Source organism: Lithobates pipiens, unplaced genomic scaffold (genome assembly GCF_037356315.1).
Source record: "Lithobates pipiens isolate NorthernLeopardFrog02 unplaced genomic scaffold, aLitPip1_a1.2 Scaffold_18, whole genome shotgun sequence".
NCBI lineage: Eukaryota > Metazoa > Chordata > Amphibia > Anura > Ranidae > Lithobates > Lithobates pipiens.
The window spans coordinates 255612901-255634313 of NW_027507758.1; the positions used below are offsets into that span (position 1 = coordinate 255612901).

Genomic DNA, 21413 nt, shown 5'->3' on the forward strand with positions numbered 1-21413 from the left:
ACGATTGACGCACTACAAATTGCAGGAGTTCTGGCCTTTCTTTTGGGTGACACACATCCTACGATTTTGTTGGCGTGAGTTTGCAGCGGTTTGTCACATGACGGTTGCGCCAAAATCGCACCACGTTTAGGGTGACTTTGAGAAATAATGGCACCGCAAACGCGTCCTGCGTTTTGCTGTGATTCTGAATCACGGGCAGAATCACGGCGATTCCACCTGCGATTCAAATCGCCCAGGTGTGAATGAAGCCTAAGGGTTGGTAAGTTGCAAAACATTGCATTTTTGCTTTTGGGTTCAGATAAAAGCGTATTTTGACAACACAGTACACTGAATCAATGTTTTCCGATATTTTCAAAAAATGTCACTATTTTGAAACAATGGTAATTTTGTCTTTCCCTCTCCTTCATATGAACAGAGACTATTGGCTTGCCGTGGATGATCTTCAGTTATGCTGTAATGAGCCTAATATCTCTTGTATTTGTTATAATGTTTGTTCCTAATACAAAGGGACGCTCACTAGAAGAAATATCTATGGAACTGGCAAATAGGTAAGTGGATTTATCGGCATGTCTGTAGTTTAATATCATCCTTGCCCTAAAGGAAAAACTTAGACAGGTCATATTTGTCCTGATATTATTAATGATGCAACTGCTTGTAGGGGCTAATTCCTAAGTGATGATAAGCACTTGTGTCAAAGTTGCTCTTTATAGCAGGCAGATATTTCCCAACTAACTTAAAATCCTTGTATTTGCCTTTATCCAAAACCAAAATGGGACAACTCCTACAAAAGTATGCACTTCATCAAGAAATTGGCCAAAGAATATACGCATCCTAAAGCCAATTGACCCAATTAACATACCATTGTGTTTTTCTATTATCTAAAGAAAACGCCATAAATATACTTAGGTATTGAGGTAAGTTTTGTGTGAAGGTTGACTGTGAGTTTGATCCAAACCCAGCTTATTCACAATTCAGCAAATGTCCAAACAAGCTGGCCATGTTTGGCCAGTTCGCCTGACCCCCTCTTCCCAAACTTCCGACTGACATTTGTAAACAATAATTAGCCAGGATCTATCATTTTGTTTACAAAAAACAGCAGACCAGCTGGTTTTTGTAAACAAACTGACCAGGAATCCTTATTAACCAGATTTGGTTATAAACATATTTGGTCAATGACGTCACCCAGGCTTCTCAAGTGGTTCCTTACATACAGCAGCCTGCTGGGGGTCTGTCATTTTGCCACTGATGTGCAGTGGGTGAACATTATCATGCAGTGGATCGTCATGTCAACATTGTCAGGCCCCCATGACAAGGATCTACATTGTTGAACTAAATTATGGACATTGGATTTACATTGAGGCGCATTGTTTACTCAGTTTTTCAAATAAAGGACTTCGTTCATCTGCAGATGTTTTTATTTACTTTTCTTAGGGGAAATTTGCCCCTATTGTGACAAGGTGCCTTCCAAATTTGAAGGCAGATGGCCTGGTATAGTTGGAGGGATGGGGGGGGGGGGGGGGGGTTGGAGGCACACTCAAGCTTACCGGAGGTCCCGTTGTCTGCCTGGAGGTTGCCTGCCTCAGCTCTCCTGACACAGTATGCTCTCTCAGCGTGAGGTGGTGAGTGCTCAATACAGCCCCCAGTGGTGACACATAGGCATTACACATTATTATTTCTCAAAGGAGACAATTATAAGAAAATTCAGGGGGATTTCTTAGAAAACTCCACTTACCTTTTCCCGCCGCAGGGTTTTCTGTGGTAAACCAACAGACCCAATCTTCACCCTTCATGGTGGGTTCCATTAAACCTTCAGGAGCTGGGGACCCTAGAGGGAACCTGCTATCCTGGACCTGTAACAGCACCCTGCCAGTAAAACTTTATGGCCTTGCTACCAAAAGTACTGGATCCCAGGGTCCAGCTCTCTAAAAAGAGAAGCATTCACAAGCAAAACCTTGTTTCTTTGGATACGAGGCACGGGTACCATTAAATTCGGCCAAAAAAACACTTTGAATGGATCCGGTCAGCATGGCACATCTTTACTCGTGACCAACACCTTAGACACTTTCAAAAAAACTGAGGTGCTCCCAGTAGTGGGAGGGGTTATATAGGGAATGCACTTTTTAATTTAGGGCGTGTCGGTGTCCATCACCTGAAGGTGGTCTATAACCCACAGAGTAACTACTATGGCTCTGTGTCCTTTGATATATGAAAAGAAAGTCTGTTTTTGAATTGTAAGGGGAACCCCATGGAGTTTTCCTATTTAAAAAAAAAATTCAAAAGGGGATAATGGTATTCCATACAAATCAGATCTTATTGATACTTATCAGAATCTACAAACTCCCTTTAGAATAAGAGGACTCCCAGATATCTGGTCCCCCCAGGTGAATGAGTATGGGGTATAAAGTGCATCTGGAAGTATTCACAGCGCTTCACTTTTTATTATTTTACAGCCTTATTCCAAAATGGATTAAATTCCCTGACTAAGGCCCTTCCTTAAAATTCTATAAACAAAACCCCATAATTACAATGTGAAAGAAGTTTATTTGAAATCTTTGCAAATTTATTAAAAATAAAAAAAATAAAAAAAAACACAAAGGTACATGAGTATTCACAGCCTTGCCATGAAACTCAAAATTTAGCTCAGGTGCATCCTGTTTCCACTGATCATCCTTGAGATGTTTCTACAACTTGATTGGAGTCCATCTGTGGTAAATTCAGTTGATTGGACATTATTTGGAAAGGCATCCACCTGTCTATATATAAGGTCCCACAGTTAACAGTGCATTTTAGAGCAAAGACCAAGCCATGAAGTCCAAGGAATTGTCTGTAGACCCCCGAGACAGGATTGTATTGAGGCAAAGATCTGGGGAAAGGTACAGACAATTTTCTGCAGCATTGAAGGTCCCGGTGTGCACAGTGGCCTCCATCATCTGTGAATGGACAAAGTTTGAATCTACCAGGATTCTTCCTAGAGTAGGCTGCTCAGCCAAACTGAGAGAACAGGGGAGAAGGGCCTTAGTCAGGGAGGTGACCAAGAACTCGATGGTCACTCTGACAGAGCTCCAGAGTTTCTCTGTGCAGAGAGAACTTTCCAGAAGAACAACCATCTCTGCAGCACTCCACCAATCAGGCCTGTATGGTAGAGTGGTTAGACGGAAGCCACCCCTCAGTAAAAGGCACGACAGTCCACCTGGAGTTTGCCAAAAGGCACCTGAAGGTCTCTCAGACCATGAGAAACCAAATTCTTTGGTCTCTTTAGCCTGAATGACAAGCGTTGTGTCTGAAGGAAACCAGGCTCCGCTCATCACCTGGCCAATACCTTCCCTACAGTGAAGCATCAACAAGATTTTTGACAACAAACGAAAATACCTACAGGATGAATGCAGCAATGTACAGTGACATCCTTGATGAAAACATGCTGCAGAGTGCTCTTGACAGCAGAATGGGGTGAAGGTTAATTTTTCAACAGGACAACGACCCTAAGCACAAAGCCAAGATAACAAAGTGGCTACAAGACAACTCTGTCAATGTCCTTAAGTGGCCCAGCCAGAGCCCAGACTTGATTGAGCATCTCTGGAGAGATCTGAAAATAGCTGTGCACCAACGCTCCCCATCCAACCTTATGGAGCTTGAGAGGTCCTACACAGAAGAATGGGAGAAACTGCTCAAAAATAGGTGTGCCAAGTATGCAGCATCATACTCAAAAAGACTTGAGGCTGTAATTGGTGCCAAAGATGCTTTAACAAAGCATTGAGCAAAGGATGTGAATACTTATAAACGTAATTTTTTTTGTTTTTTTATTTTTATTCAATTTGCAAAGATTTCAAACAAACTTTTTTCATGTTGTCATTATGGGGTATTGTTTGTAGAATGTTAAGAGAAATAATTAATTTAATCAATTTTGGAATAAGGCTGTAACATAACAAAGTGTGGAAAAATTGAAGTGCCGTGAATACTTTCCGGATGCACTGTATCTGATAGCAGTTAATCACAGTCAACTGGACTTGTAATGTTGAAGACGTGTTTAACCACTTGCCGACCAGCGCACGATGATGTACGTCGACAGAATGGCACGGGCAGGCAAATGGGCGTATATGTACGTCCCTTTAAATTTGCCACCCTGCCATCGGGAGCACGCCGCCGGCGGCGCGCTCCCGCGCTGGTCGGGACCCCCGTGAGTCCGGTCGCGGGACCCGCGGACTCGATTGCCGCGGGCATCCCTGCGATCGTCTCACGGAGCGGCCGAATGGAGAAGTGCCGTTGTAAACAACATTTCTCCATTCTGCCTAGCAACTAGTGACGCTGATCTCTGCTCCATGTGTTTGGAGCAGAGATCAGTGTTCACTAAATGAAAGCCCAACCCCCCCACAGTTAGTAACACGCCCCTAGGAACACTTAACCTCTACACTGCCACCCACTGGTTAACCCCTTCACTGCCAGTGTCATTTACACAGGAATCACTGCATTTATATAGCAGTGATTACTGAATAAATGACAATGGTCCCAAAAATGTGTCAAAAATGTCCGATGGGTCCCCCACAATGTCGCAGTCACAATAAAAATCGCTGATCGCCGCCATTACTAGTAAAAATAAAACTATCCCTATTTTGTAAACGCTATAACTTTTGCGCAAACCAATCAATAATCGCTTATTGCGATTTTTTTTACCAAAAATATGTAGAAGAATACGTATCGGCCTAAACTGAGGGAAAAAAATGTTTTTTTATATATTTTTGGGGGATATTTATTATAACAAAAAGTAAAAAATAATGCGTTTTTTTCAAAATTGTCGCTCTATTTTTGTTTATAGCGCAAAAAATAAAAACCGCAGGGGTGATCAAATACCACCAAAAGAAAGCTCTATTTGTGGGAAAAAAAGGACGTCAATTTTGTTTGGGAGCCACGTCGCACGACCGCGCAATTGTCAGTTAAAGCGACGCAGTGCCAAATCGCAAAAAGTGGTCTGGTCTTTGACCAGCAAATTGGTCCGGTCTGAAAGTGGTTAAGCTACTTCTTCAGTTATAAGGACTATATATCATGACCTGCATACTGTAAATGAGAACCAGCATATGGGTATGGGCGACATTAGTTCTAGAACTAGATGGACTTTTTTTTCAACCTAGCTATATGTAACTATGTTGTTACTCATTCATCCAAAAATGTAATAATTAAACAAAGACTCCCCCACCGAAAAAGTTTGCTGTAAATCCAATGTCAGTCATTTTTTCAAGTGCTGTAGATCCTCATCAATGATACTGACCTGTCGCCTAACAATGTTTCCATATCGCAATGACAACCTGCTTCCTGAAAATGCTGCACCATTGATACTGCAGTCACAAATAACAGATCCCTGATTGGCTCCTGTTTGTAAACAAACTAGTTAGCTCATCCCTACTTGGATATAATACTTATAGTTTTTACTACAGTATGGGGGTTATTTACGAAAGGCAAATCCACTTTGCACTACAAACTGAAAGTGCACTTGGAAGTGCAGTCACTGTAGATCCGAGGGGGATATGCAAGGAAAATAAAAAACAGCATTTTAGCTTGCACGATTGGATAATGAAATCAGCAGAGCTTCCCCTCATTTCAGATCTTCCCCTCAGATTTACAGAGACTGCACTTCCAAGTGCACTTGTAGTGCAATTTCAAGTGCACTTTGCACTTGTAGTTTGCACTTGTATTGCAAAATCAATTTGCCTTTCATAAATAACCCCCTATGCCATCTATCTCTAAATTATTATTGCATTACTAATGCATGAACTATATTCTATCTTAGAAATACGCTGGTTTCAGGGATGGGGTTTGGGGTATATCTCCCTTGTATCTATTGTAGAAAACTGGGCTCCAGTATTATTTTTCTGCCTGTAGAGCACACAACGAAACATAAATCTAGGGGCAGATAGAGATAAGTAAGCCGATTCTCAAAAGTCATAAATCAAACGAGCTCATGCTTTATTGTTTCATACAGATATTTGAGAACATTTGGTGATTTGTGCTAAATAGGTTGTGTAATTTGCAGTTCCTGGTGGAAGGATAAAAAATAAAAGTTCCTTATCTTACACTCCAGCTTGTGGCCATTTGCCTAAACAATTGTGACAGCACTTACTGTGGAGGTATGGGAAAACTGAAGACCTCAAACCTCATGAAAAAAATGCTTTACCACTTTCCAGAAATGCATTTTTCTAGGATTTGGAAACTTCAGCTTTCCCGGGATCCCAATGGAAGACTTGGTGTTGTTACCTTTACTTCTGATGTTTTTTTGCTTTCAGGATTGGAAAGCTGTAAGGTGTGAATGAATATACTGTAGGCATATATTTTTTGTCTCTGGGTCTTTTCCCAAATTTATGATAATTTTGATGACATGAAATCTGCCATGTATAAGTTGGGGCAGAACAAATGAGCTGTCCTTTAAAATGCTGGGTGTTTAGGAACTATGACATTCTGGGTGTAATCAGACTTATTTACTGTTACTGGTAATAAGCTATGCCAACATCACAAACATTCTGCCAACTTTTCGCAAATCTGACTAAAAGGGAAAGGATGTCTGAGGACAGTAGGCAGGGATTACTGTGACATCAGCTGAGTGGGAGGGACCTAATCTGACAACTGTCAGACTATGTTCAGCCTATACACACAGCACATTCTGATGTCAGAAATATTGTTTATATGGATACATGAATTACCGCATTATCATACCCTGTATTATATTAAAATGGAATAACAATATCTTTGGGTGGCATTATCTGTTTATATCAACGCTCCAGAGATTGCTGCAGTTAAAATAGGACAGGATATTGGATGGCTTAATTTATTGCTGGATAAATCCATGGTTCACAGCATTTTTCTAGTTGTTTTTCACCTCACAGTTAACTGTGTGAAAAATTGGCAATGACCTCCATACCTCCCCAGAATAATGAATCACTCTTATTTAATCAAAGTCATAGTCCACTAATTTTACAACACCCAGTAAAAGTCACTGCCCTAAGTAAGTCAGAAGATGAAGTGTGAATTATGTGCTCAGTAAACATTTATTGTTCCTCTAATACAATGTCAACAACAGTTCCTGTTGGCTGTAAGTGAAAAGCAACTTTCAATAGCTAGTAAATTATAATAATTGGGATTAAAGACAATATTGTTGAATGAAATAAAGAGTTTTAGTCTATTGTTTCAGTCAAAACATACAGCATTGTATTATTAAAGCATTATTTTGCCAATCACATACATAGGAGAATTTCAGCTCATCCAGCTACAGGTTGGGCATTGTTGCCAGAATTGCTACCTAATCGAAAGCATAGGCCTGCATTCATATGGTGCAAATCCCAGCAACAGGAATTTCCTGATTCCTGCTGCTGGGTTTGACAGCTGTACTCGGATATTTTATTTTCCTTTTTGTTTTCACTATTAAAAAAAATAAATATATATATAATAATAATAATAATAATAACAATATATATATATATATATATATATATATATATATATATATATATATATGGGCTCTTTCACACCGGGGCAGTTAAATTAGATGGTTTTAATACTCCCTTAATGCCCACCCAAATTGTAACATTACAGGGCTGTACAAGCAAAGCATTGCGGCCATGGCATTTTTAACTCGGGTTGCAGAGCTTGACAAGAAGGGCCACCTGTCAAACCTGCCCATAGAGATCAATTGGGTTTCACTGCAATCACGAGCCAAATGCCTGTATGCAATGTCAGCAACTTTAAATCAGATTAAGAACTTTCAAACACACTGTTATGTGTCACATAAAGTTTGATTGCTAAGAAAAAAATAATAGTCTTTCCAGTAAATCGTACTTTTCAATCCGCAGTCATGTGAGCACAGGTTCTCCTTCCCAGATCCACTGTGTGATCCATGTGTACTCTTATGCCGCGTACACACGGTCGAACTGTTTGACGTACTTAGTCCGTCATACAATCCGACGGACAATCCGTCGTACTTTCCACTGAACGGACTTGACCACACACGGATACCCAAACAGTCCGACGAAAGCTTGCGCGATGACGTGTACAGCAAGTACGACGGGACTAGAAATAGGAAGTCCAAGACACAGCAAAGCACCCTTCCGCCGTGTAAATCCTTTCTGGGCATGCGCCATTCTTAGTCTGTCAAACTAGCATACTGACGACCGTATTGTCCACTGAAACCAAAGTACGACGGACAGATTTTTGGAAAAACCGAAAATCTTAGTACTCCGGACTGCACGCTGAAAAAGTCCGCTGAAGCCCACACACGAGCGGATTGTCCGCTGAAATGTGTTTCAACGGACTAAGTACGTCAAACAGTTTGACCGTGTGTACGCGGCATTAGCTTCTGTCCTGCTACTCAATAGCAATGCGCAGCTGCAGTTCTCCCATCTGCTGTCAATCAAAACAATCAGGTCTGTGCAGGATTTGTCAGCAGACTGACTATGGACATCAGGTATGCTGTACATTGGTACGACCTCCTGAAGCTATGATTGACTTATCCTTAAAAAATCCAGTATTTATCACAGCACAGTCTGAATTTCCATTGGATGTTTAGAAGCTTATCAAAATATACACCATCTGAGCAAAATATTCTCTTAAAGCGATTGTAAAGGTAAAAACAAAACAAAAAAAAACAACAAATATGTACTAGGGTTGCAACCTCATCCTTTTAAATCTGAACGCATATTAATTACATGGCTGATTAAGGTGGTAACTAAAGTGATTGTAAAGTCTTGTTTTTTTTTTTCTTAAAAATAACAAACATGTTATACTTACATGCTCTGTTGCAGTGGTTTTGCATAGAGCAGCCCCGATCCTCCTCTTCTTGGGTCCCTCTTCAGCTCTCCTAGCCCCCCTCCTGAAGAGTTCCCCCACAGCAAGCAGCTTGCTATGGGGGAACCCGAGCCGAGTCACAGCTCCGTGTGTCCATTCAGACACTGAGCCCCGGCTAGGCCCGCCCCCCTCTCTCTCCTCATTGACTCACTGACTTTGATTGACAGCAGCGGTAGCCAATGGCGATGCTGTCTCAGCCAATGAGGAGGAGAATCCTGGGCAGCCGAGTCTCTCGTGCCACATCGTTGGACAGAGATGGGGCTCATTTAAGTATTAGGGGGGTTGTGTGGGACTGCTGCCCACAGAAGGTTTTTTATCTTAATGTATAGAATGCATTTAGATAAAAAAAAACTTCTGCCTATACAACCACTTTAAACTACGTAGTGCCTTATCTGCATTAAATTAGTCTCAAAACCTGTGTAATTAAAGTAATTGTAAAGGCTCGCTTTAAAAAAAAAAAAATAACAATCATGTTATACTTACCTCAGTTGGGTTTGCACAGAGTAGTCCAGATCCTCCTCTTCTCAGCCCCCTCTTTGCTGCTCCTGGCCCCTCCCTCCTTTGAGTGCCCCTCAGCCAGCAGCTTGCTACAGGTTGTCACCCGAGTCAGAGCTTCGTGTATACATTCAGACATGGAGCCCTGACCTGGCCCTGCCCCTCTCTCCCCTGATTGGCTGACTGACAGCCACTGGAGCCAATAGCACCTCTGCTCTGTTTTAACCAATCATAAGGAGTGCACTGGATGGCTGAGGGGATCGTGGACATCACTGGAAGGTAATTGGGGGGTGCTGGGGAGGCTGCTACACACAGAAGGTTCTTAATACCTAGAACAGCCTTTCTCAACCTTTTCAACACAGAGGAACCTCTGAAATAGTTCTCCGGTCTCAGGGAACCCATGCTAAAAATTTGAAATCTACAACTTGTGATACAATAGTGTGATGGTCAGTGGGAAGAATGGTCCTTACACTTGTGGCCATTGGGAAAAATTACCTCCTTACAGGTAGCTAAAAAGGATCAATGGAGTCAGTGGGAACTTATCTGAGAGGCAGAAATTTCCCAATGCTGAAGGAACCCCTAGCAATCTTTGGAGGAACCCTAGGGTTCCACGGAACTCTGGTTGAGAATCACTGGCCTAGAATATAGAATAGAAAACCTTCTGCCTTTACAACTCCTTTAATATGTGTTCGGTTTTAAAGGAATGAGGTGGCAACCCAAGTATATCCTTACCTGGAATTGCACAGAGCGGCCATGAAACTCCTTTTCTTGGTTCCCCTACTGATGCTCCTGGACCCTCCTATCTGTCCAGTGGCCCCATGGGAAGCCGCTTCTCATAGGAGCACTCATGCATGCCTGCTCCAAAGCCCCACTGCTGCGTTCATTGACACACCCGTCTCTCTGACTTTGATTGACAGTACTGGGAGTCAATTGCTCCCGATGCCCCAGCAAAGCCAGCGAGACCCAGAAGTAAGGGGAGAGAAGAGCTGCAGAGGTGCACATCGCTGGAGTAAATGAGGGCTCAGGTAAACAAAATGGGGGTGAGGGGGGATGCTGATGCCTAAACATTATTTACCTTAACGCAAGGAAAGCATTACAGTAAAAAATATTTTGGCTTTGGAACCACTTTAAGTTGACTACTCCAAATTCCTGCTAATACAACAACTCATTATGGGTTATTTACTAAAAGGAAAATCCACTTTGCACTGAAAGTGCACTTGGAAGTGCAGTGGCTGTAGATCCGAGGGGGACATACAAGAAAAAAAAAAACAGCATTTTAGCTTGCACATGATTGGATGATAAAATCAGCAGAGCGTCCACTCATTTCAGATCTACCCCTTAGATTTAGAGCGACTGCACTTCCAAGTGCACTTTTAGCGCAAAGTGGATTAGCCTTTCGTAAATAACCCCCATTGTCTCTTAAAGCACTTAGAACCAGGCTGTAATAGTCATGGATAAATATTATCTCAGTTAAGCAACAGTCATCCATCATCAGACTTCGGCAGAGTCCATCAAAACCAAGCTAATTTATTAGCCTATGAAAGCCATAGGAAAAACAATAAATAACATATCAAGAAATGAATCCTTAAAGGAGTTGTAAAGGCAAAAGTTTTTTTTTCTTTTCTAAATGCATTCTATGTATTAAAATAAAAAACCTTCTGTGTGTAGCAGTCTCCCCCGCACCCCACAATTACCTACTTGAGCTCCTTCTCTTTCCAGCGATGTCCACGATCCCCTCAGCCATCCAGTACGCTCCTCCTGATTGGCTGAGACAGAGCAGCGGTGCTATTGGCTCCCGCAGCTGTCAATCAAAGTCAGTCAGCTAATCAGGGGAGAGAGGGGCAGGGCCAGGCCAGAGCTCAGTGTCTGAATGGATACAAAGAGCTCTGACTCGGCTTTGGTGACAACCTGTAGCAAGCTGCTGGCTGAGGGGCACCCAAAGGAGGAAGGGGCCGGAAGCAGCATAGAGGGTATGCGAGAAGTGGAGGATATGGGCTACTCTGTACAAAACCAACTGCACAGAGGAGGTAAGTATAACATGTTTGTTATTTATAAAAAAAAAGTGAGCCTTTACAATCACTTTTACATTTTATATATGATTATATGGTTTGTTTTATCAATGATTATTACCTATGGGTGTTTATATAGCTGCAAGGGTTAATTTACCTAGATGGAGATGTCAGGGACAGGTCCGAGGCTGCCTACACCAACCCAGCCTCCTATCTCCATTTTCGGCTCTTTCCTCTTTAAATACTCCCTATTGGTCCATCATGTCACATGACTTGACAGGCGTGAGAAACGCATTTCCATAGTGATGGGACCACATATACAGGCTTGTGTTCCAGGATCATATCTCCCCAGTGACTTCTGTTTGTTTCCTTCCGGCGTGGATTGTGACGTCCATCGTCGGCCACCCTACACCCAGGCACGGTGACTCTACAGAGGAAAGTTTCCACCGGTTGGCTTCCATCCAAGTGCGGTGAGTGGTGGTCGATACCACAGCCCATGTCCCTCCTACTCGGCTAATGAGAGAGCCCAGCACAGTGACATCCTTGCAGTCTTCTGCTACAGCTGAGGACCCACCCCCGACATCTCATCCTGGGTTGCTATTTCACTAGTTGCTATTTCATCTAGCTGGTGGATCTGGTTCTTGGCTTAGCTTTTTTTGAGCAATTCTTGATATTGTACTTATTGTTTTTTCCTATAGATTTAATAGGCTAATAAATTTGCTTGTTTTTTATTGACTGTGCCGATTGATGACTGTGGCTTAACTAAGATAATATTTATCCATGAGTGTTACAGCATAGTTCTAAGAACTTTAAGGAGACAATAGGTTGTTGTATTCTCTGTGTTAATCCTTCCCAAGGTTTTTCTCCAGCTGCTATGAGCAATAGTGCTGTTATTAGACTTCCATTTAATTCTCTCCAATTGGCACCTGATCATCTTGTGGCATTTCTCCAAATTCCTGCTACCCACTTTGTGCTGAGGAAAAGCCTTTGATTGAGGCCGGGTTCACACTGGTACGACAAACGCTTGGCAGCTCATGTCGCAGGACATGTGAAAATCAATGTTTCCCTATAGGAGCCATCCTAACTGGTCTGACACAAGTCGGTCCGACTTTGAAAATGCTCCCTGTACTACTTTGATCCTACTTCAGCCCATTGACTATCATTGAAGTAGGATTAAAGTCGTACCCTTGTCTTAACCATCCAACATTGTGTTATTTCCTGCCCCCTGCTGTAGCCCCTCCCATTGTTAGTTTTGATTGGTCAAAGGACAAGTTGATCTATCTGAAAAGTTGGATCAAAGTAGCATCCTGTTCATGAAAGTCTGATGGATGTAGGACCAATGTAGGACCAATGTAGGACCAATGTCGTAGAGCAAAGTAGGATGAAAGTCGCACTACTATGGTAGTATAGTGTGAACCTGGCCTCAAGATCAACATTTTTAGGTGAATTTAATTTCTGGTCCCCTGCTGCACTTAGTGTTTTTTGCTAAAACCTAACTCCTTTAGTGAATAGGGATGTGCTTTGGGTTCAGGCCATAGTAAAATTCAGTCCAAACTTTGCCTCTTCAGTGAAACTAAATAGGGTGTTTGCCTGCCAGTCCAAGACGAACCTATGGCTGCAACATATAGTGATACATTTACCAGCAGTGTTATTACTGCTGCTAAATGTGAGACTCCCTGCTCAGGCTGGTTGTTAGAAAGTTCTTGTCTTCCTAGCAGCCATTGACACATCCCAGCTTGACCCATTTTGCTGTAAACCAGGGATTACCACCTGACAGCTAAATATTAATAAAGAGGCCGGGAATAGCCATATTTGGTCAATGACATCAGTCATCATGCCACCCCTGTATTTATACACCGGCAGCCGGGAGTCTGTAATTTGGTGAGGAGTTTTTTCACTTTTACAATTTAACCCTGCGTGGCTTTAACTAACAATTGTGTGGCTGTTCGACGATATACCCAGACTAATTTTGCATCCTTTTTTTCCCACAAATAGAGCTTTCCTTTGGTGGTATTTCATCACCTCTGCAGTTTTTATTTCTTGCGCTATAAACAAAGCGTCAATTTAAAAAAAAAAAAAAACTATATTTTTTGCTTTTTGCTATAATATTGCCTAAATGTAAAATAAAAAAGTCTTCATCAGTTTAGGCCAATATATATATTCTTCTGCATATTTTTGGTAAATAAAATCGCAATAAGCGTTTAATGATTGGTTTGTGCAAAAGTTATAGTGTCTGCAAACTATGGGAAAGATTTATTGCATTTTTATTATTGTTATACTTGTAATGGCGGTGATCTGCATTTTTTAGCAGTACTGCGACGTTGCAACAGACAGATTGGAGACTTTTGACACTTTTTTGGGACCATTGGCATATATACAGCGATCAGTGCTATAAAAAATGCACTGATTAATGTGTACATGTCCTTATATGATAAGGATTTGCATACCATTCATTTTGTACATGGGGATTATGGGTGGAAAATTACAGTTAAGCATACATAGGAACATATTTAACTTATTTCTGGTCCATTCTCTTATCAAGAACATGTTCAATATGTTTCTTGTCAAGTGTAACCATGATATTCCATCCATAATCCCCATGTAGAAAAAAATTATACCAATAATCTTTTCAGATACAGGTTAAATATGTTCCTTGTTAAACATAACCATGACATTCTCCCCATAATACATAACAATGTATTCAAATAATTATTCCAATATTCTTATCAGAAACAGTTTAAATATGTTACTTGGAATGTGTATCCCTTATATTACACCCATAATACCAATGTAAACAAATAATTATGTGCATATTTGTTTCAGATGTTAAGTGGATCAATGATATTTCATCCATAATCCCCATGTAGAACAATAATTATAGCCATATTCCTATCATAAACAGGTCAAATATGTTATGTAGGATGTGTGATGGTAATATTAATCCCCTAATCCCCTTGTTGAAAAATAATTATACCAATATTCTTATGAGACACAGGTCAAATGTGGTCCTTGGCATGTGTAATCATGATATTCCACCCATAATCCCAATGCAGAAAAACAATTATACACATAATCTTTTCAGAAACAGGATAAATATATTGCTTATTAAGTTTAAAGGATATCTAAAAAAACAAGCATGTCATACTTTCCTCCTCTGTGCAGTTGGATTTGCACAGAGTGGTCCCCCGATCCTCCTCTTCTGGGGTCCCTCAAGCAATGCTACTGTCTCCTCCTCCTCTCGAGTGCCCCGTTGAAGAGCCACTCTCCCTCAGGGCACTTGTGTGGCGCACTCCCGTGTCCTGCTGCTGCATCCATTGAGACAGACTGCAAGACTCGGCCTCGCCCCCGCCACTTACATCATTGGATTTATTTGACAGCAGTGGGGGCCAATGACTGCGTAGCTATCAATCTATCCAAGACACTGGCTGGAGCTGGTGTGCTTGTCCCCGTCGCTGGAAAGACCAGGTTCAGGTAAGTAAAAGGCTTTTAAAGTGTTCTCTATGGCTAATAACATTTACGCTGTTTGTTGCCATTGCATCGGCATGCACAATTTTAAAGCATGACATGTTTGATATCTATTTACTATGCGTAACATTATCTTTTATATATTATCAAAAGTTTGATTATATATTGTGTTTTTTTTTATTTAAAAAGTATATTTGTTCCCAAAAAATTGCTGTGCAAAAATACCATCTGGCATAAAAAATTGTGACACCCAACAATTTAATCTCTAGTGCCTCTGCTTTAAAAAAAATATATAATGTTTGAGGCTGGTTTCACACTGCACACCGGAGCGGCTCACAGCAGGGGTCCGGTATGTCCCCATTCACCGCTTCAGGTCCCATTTCAGCCCAAATTATTGGCTGAATTCGGACTTAAAACGTACCAGAAGACGCACAGGACCCCAGTGCAATTCGCACCGGAGTTGTTCTGGAGATATGTGAACCGGCTCCATAGTAAGCCGGTCACAGTCTTTTGCTATGTGAATTAGATGTGGGGAAAGTTTAGGTTGCCATAAAACCCCATTTGTTTTCAAAAGCCCCAGTCATTCCTAAAAGCACTTCTAATAAACATCAACCCTTCATATTTTTCATCCTGGTAAAAATTATTTTCAATTGTAATGAGGGACAATCAAAAAATGTGTAATCATAATATTCTTCCCATAATCTCCTTGTAGAAAAACAATTATACCTATATTCTTATCAGAAACTGGTTAACTATATTCCTACATAAGTTTAACCATGACATTCCACCCATGAAGAAAAAAAATGATGTGCATATTCTTATCAGAAATAGGTTAAATATGTTCATTGTTCAGTGTAAACATGATATTCCACCCATAATCCACCTAAAAAACAATAATTATACCCATGTGGGAAGCAGGTCAAATGTATTACATAGGATGTGCAGCTATGATATTCCACTCATAATGCCCATGTACAACAATATTTATACCCATATTCCTAACAGAAATGGGTTAAATATGTTACTAGGTATGATTAAAGCGGAGTTCCACACAAAAATGGAACTTCTGCTTTTTGGACCCCCCTCCCCCCTCCGGTGTCACATTTGGCACCTTTCGGGGGGGGGGGGGGGCAGATACCTAATACAGGTATCTTTCTCCCACTTCCGGGCATAGATACCCGTGGTGCCACTCGTGGGTATCTACGCCACTTCCCGTTTACCCCGCTGTCTTCTGTGAGGCACACTGGTCCCACGAGACAGCAGGGACCAGTGGGAACGCACAGCACGAGTCGCGCATGCACAGTAAGGAACCAGGAAGTGAAGCCGCAAGGCTTCACCTCCTGAATCCCTTACCGAAGATGGCAGCGGCAGCACTCGAGAGCAGAGGAACAGATCAGCTTCGGGCGCCCTGGACAGGTAAGTGTCCATATTTTAAAAGTCAGCAGCTGCAGTATTTGTAACTTCGCTTTAACTACAATATTCCACCCATAATCCCATGTAGAAAAATAATTAAAATAATTATATGCAAATTCGTAAAATAAATAAGTTAAATATTCTCCCAGGTATGCAATAATCCCCATGTAGAAAAATAATTATATGCATAATCTTATCAGAAATAGGTTAAATATGTTTATTGTTTGGTGTTAACGTGATATTCCTCCCATAATCCCCATGAAAAATAATAATTCTACCCATATGTCCATGAAAAACAGGTCAAATGTAATTTTTTCCATTACTTCTGTATAATTTATGATAATGATCCTGTTGTACAGCTGCATATACATCAGCAAGCGAATGGTACACTGACATCTAGTGAGAGTTCTGAGTATTGCAGCCAATAATCCAATCATTCCATCATTCCAATATGCAGTTTAGTATGTCCCTAAAAAAAATACACAGCTGGAGCTATTTCAAATACTGTTGTTGCTGGTGATGCTATTATCTTTCGTCTATGTTATTATTGTAAATATAATGTACTGCAATTGTAAAATAACTGTGTCTTTATTTTCCAGGTCATTCATGTGCCATTCACTTTGCTCCTTGGGTAGAAGTAGACAGAAGCTGGTGCCAGTGGAGCTCAATATGAACACAACATAGATGCCATTTAGAAGGACTGCAATCTGCAATTTATAATGAATTTTTTTTTAAGGCGCACTTTAATTCAATAAACAGTACCCTTTGTTTTAAACTATACTATTAATAAATAGGGAAGTGGTAATTGCAAATTTGTAATTATCCTTGAAAAAGATGCAGATCAAGCTTAAAGTGGTAGTGAACTCTGTTACACCGCTTGTACCTACGGGTAAGCCTGTAGTAAGGCTTACCTGTAGGTACTGTGAATATCTCCTAAACTTGCACTGTTTAGGAGATATTCAAAGTGCGTACAGCTGGTGACATCACCAGCACATGAACACTGAAGGTCCGGCATACAGTGCCAGACCTTCAGAGCACATGCCATAAATGGCGGTTCCCATGCGCATGCGTGGGAATAACATCATCGCACACCCAGCCACTCATGTAGCCGGAGGCCACGAACCTGGAAGGAAGATGGAAGCTCTCTCAGCAGTGACAGCACGGTGCTGGAGGGCTTCGCTCTAAAGTAAGTTTCTCATGATATGCTAGTATGCGATGCATACTAGCACATTATGACATTGCCTTGCAGGGAAAAACATTTTTTTCTCCAGCTGCGGTTTTCTATCGCTTTAAGCAACAATCTTGTTATGTTTTCAGATTTATGACTGGCTATTTAAAGCTAAATTCCAGTATTACCTTTAGTTATGCACAGTTCCTGTACTGAATTTCACCGCACACTAATATTCGCACAGTGTGCATTACAAGCTGCAGCTAGTCAGATAAAGCCCTCCTCATGTGCAGTATCATCTAATGCCACGTACACATGACTTGACTTTCCAGCAGAAAAGGTCAGATGGAATCATTTCATCGGATATTCCGATGGCGTGTGGGCTTCAGCTGACTTTTTTTTTCTAGAAATAGAATTTTTTTTAAATCTTTCCGACAGAATCAATTCCTATTGGGAAAACCTTTCCGACGGACCAAATACGATGCAAGGGCAGCTATTGGCTATTGAACTTCCCTTTCTAGTTCCATCGTACGTCATCACGTTCGAAACAAACAGACTTTGGTGTGATCGTGTGTAGGCAAGTCCGTTCGGTCGGAACATCGCCGGAAAGACCGTCAGAGTTTATTCTGGCGTAAAGTCCAGTCGTGTGTACGCGGCATAACTCTTTCCTCCTCGGCCTTACGGCCTATTCACACCAAGGAGATCACATGTTGCCAGCACATATGTGCAGGCAACAAATGTTCTCCTAGGTGCTAAAGCCAGTTTAAATTGCTGGTCGTTGCTTCAGCACTCCCTACTCCAGGCTTTCTTTATGAATATTTGCACAGGAATATATTTGGGGACATTTACTAAAACTAAAGCAGTCACAATTTGAAACAGTTGCCCATGGCAACCAATCAGCTTCTATCTTCAGCTTGATCAGTTAAGCCTTGAAAATTAAAGATAGAAGCTGATTGGTTACCATGTACAGCTGCTCCAGTTTTGATACACTTGGGACTGCAAAGTCGCATGACCAAGTCGTACCCCATGATTTCCAGTGAGTACAGTTCATATCTGTGCGACTTCAAAGTAGTTCCTGCACTACTTTGGTCTGACTTTGATGTCTACTTGAGATCCATAGACCTCAAGATTACACAGCTTCAAGTCACGTCAAAGTTGCGGTAAAAATTGTGCAACTTTCAGGTCGTACAAGTGTGGATGGGGCCTTATTCTTATGTGCCTTTGTTTTGATCTTTGTAGATATACGCAGCTCAATATATATATGGTGTAAACCAGGTATATGCAATTAGCGGACTACAAGTCCCATGAGGCATAGCGAGACTTTGACAGCCACAAGCGTGACACCCAGAGGCAAAGGCATGATGGGACTTGTAGTTTTGCAACAGCTGGAGGTCCGCTAATTGCATATCCATGGTGTAAACGATCACCGAAATAAAAATAAAACTGTTAGACCCCTTTCACACTGAGACTTTTTCAGGCGCTTTTGGGCTAAAAATAGCACATGAAAAACGGCTCCCCTGCAGTCTCAGTGTGAAAGCCGAAATGCTTTCACACTGAGGCGATGCACTGGCAGGATGTAAAAAAAACTCCTGCAAGCAGCATCTTTGGAGTGGTAATCCGATCCTGCCCATTGAACTGAATGGGCACCGCTGCCGAACCTCCGGGCAAAGTGCTGCTGCAGTGGAGCTTTGCTGGTCGTTTTAACCTTTTTTTGGGCACTAGCTGGGGTTTAAAAGGGCCCTGCTAGCGTCTGAAAACCCCCACAAAAATGGCGGTGAAGCGTCGCTAAAAATGGCAGCGCTTTACCGCCAGCGGTGCCAACGCCCCAGTGTGAAAGGGCTCTTAAGCTAATGAGGTGCAGGTGCCTCGCCTTAGCAGCCTCTCAACCCTTCCCACTAAATACAAATCTCATGTCATTCAAACAGGTAAAGTTTCCGCACTTGACTGTCCCTTCCTACCCTTTGCACACTCCTATTGGTAAGGCTGACAGTCATAGTGATGGATCAAAACAAATAATGTGTGATGGGGCTTATCTGCAAGTTTCAGCTCTATCTGAAAGTCTTGAGACTTTGCCTGTCAGAATGAAATAAAAATGAAATTCGGAAAGTTGACAAGACTTGGGAGACCGCTGCAGCGGTTTATTTCATTTTTTTTGTCCAGCCAGGAGAAAAATAAATCAGCATTTAATGAATTAACTGCATCTATTTTATACATATACCAAAAGACAATGTTATATAGAAGGTTAGAAATCAGCTCCAGCAACTGGTAACAGTAATGAGATTCAACTGACCCTGGTAAACTTGTCACAATGAAAAGGACTCTGGAGTTGTTACAGGCCTAAAATTTGTGTGGAACACTACTTTGTTTGTTAAACAATGTAATGAAAATCATAAACCGGTAAAGAAGAAGCACAAAATATTTATTACTGAATTTTGCGTTCTTCTTGTAATATATGCTGCTAGTTTTATTCAATGTAAATATTTAAAGTGGTTTATTTTGTCTACTGATTTAAAATTGTATTCTCTTTAAATGAATGTGTTTTTTTTGTTTGTTTTTTTCCTCATCAATAAACCTGAAAAACTAAAACATAGTAATCTTACTACATTGATATTTATACAAGGTCCCTATAAAAAAATAAAAGTCACCCCCACTGAAAGTTTTCGCGTGTAAGGCTTTCTTAACACAGGGCGTACTGAAGCGTGTGCCCGCGTTAGGGCCGTGTTTATCTGCATGGGGGTGCACAGATGTTGTGTGTGTGCAGGCAGTTCCACTGATGTCAATTGGGATGCAGCGGCTGCCCGGGTACAGCCAATTCTCCCACCAACACAGTTGTCGAATTAGGAGCAGTGGCTGCATTCCAATTGAAAACAATGGGACTGTCTGCACGGGGGATGCACAGAACACCTGTGGATCTCCATGTGAGTAAAAGGGACAATTACAGTCCCTTTCAACTAAATGATATAAATGGAATGGAATACCGTATATACTCGAGTATAGGTCGACTCGAATATAAGCCGAGGCCCCTAATTTACCACAAAAAAACTGGGAAAACTTATTGACTCGTGTATAAGCCGAGGGTGAGACATGCAGCAGTTACTGTTACAGCTTAAAAGAGTGGAAAAGAGGGTCAACAATGCCCATCTGCAGCTGTATACCTCCCTGTGTCCATCACTGTGTCCATCCCTGTGTCCATCCCTGTGTCCATCACTGTGTCCATCCCTGTGTCCATCCCTGTGTCCATCACTGTGTCCATCACTGTGTCCATCCCTGTGTCCATCACTGTGTCCATCCCTGTGTCCATCCCTGTGACCATCACTGTGTCCATTGCAGCCTACCTGTGTCCTGTGAATGCCTCCGTGTGCCAATCTGCAGCCTCTTTGTCCTTCTGCAGCCTCTGTGTGCCATTTTGCACCGATCTGCATGTATAAAAAACATACGGCGGCCATGCCATTCAAAAGCCGCACCTCTCCTCCTCGTCTGTGATAGGCGGAACACTCAATTTCCCAGCAGTCAGTGTTCCGCCTATCACGGACATCCTCTCATCCTCGTCCATAGTATGAGGATGAGTGGATGTCCGTGATAGGCGGACCACTGACTGCTGGGAAATTGAGTGTTCCGCCTATCACAGACAGGGAGGCGCGGCTTTTGAATAGTGGAATGGCCGCCGTCTGTCTGCACGACACGCTGATCGGGTAGGCAGACGGCGGTGACTCGAGTATAAGCCGAGGGGGGCACTTTCAGCCTAAAAAAAGGGGCTGAAAATCTCGGCTTATACTCGAGTATATACGGTAATTGGATTTTTTTCCAATACATTTTTATTGGGTTTTAAGAGAAGGTATACAGCAACAGACATAGTTGCGGATGCAGCTGCTGTAATAACACAATGAACAGTGAACAGAATCCCGCTAATGTATTTGTAAAGTGTAGTATGACACACACAATGGGGGTTATTTACTAAAGGCAAATCCACTTTGCACTACAAGTGCACTTGGAAGTGCAGTCACTGTAGATCTGAGAGGGGACATGCAAGGAAAATAAAA

The 21413-nt window shown here is 41.8% G+C and overlaps 1 protein-coding gene across 2 annotated transcripts in view; it reads left to right on the forward strand.

Moving 5' to 3' along the window:
• Nucleotides 1-21413, forward strand: part of SLC2A12 (solute carrier family 2 member 12) — a 169894-nt gene that overhangs the window by 105629 nt on the left and 42852 nt on the right. Inside the window, exons 4-5 of one of the 2 annotated variants that reach the window (XM_077486819.1) lie at nucleotides 416-548; nucleotides 16805-19959. In XM_077486819.1, the coding sequence (XP_077342945.1) occupies nucleotides 416-548; nucleotides 16805-16889 (218 nt within the window). In that variant the 3' untranslated portion in view covers nucleotides 16890-19959. Of the gene's footprint in view, nucleotides 1-415; nucleotides 549-16804; nucleotides 19960-21413 lie in introns of those variants that run through there. The other variant, XM_077486820.1, reaches the window with a different exon arrangement.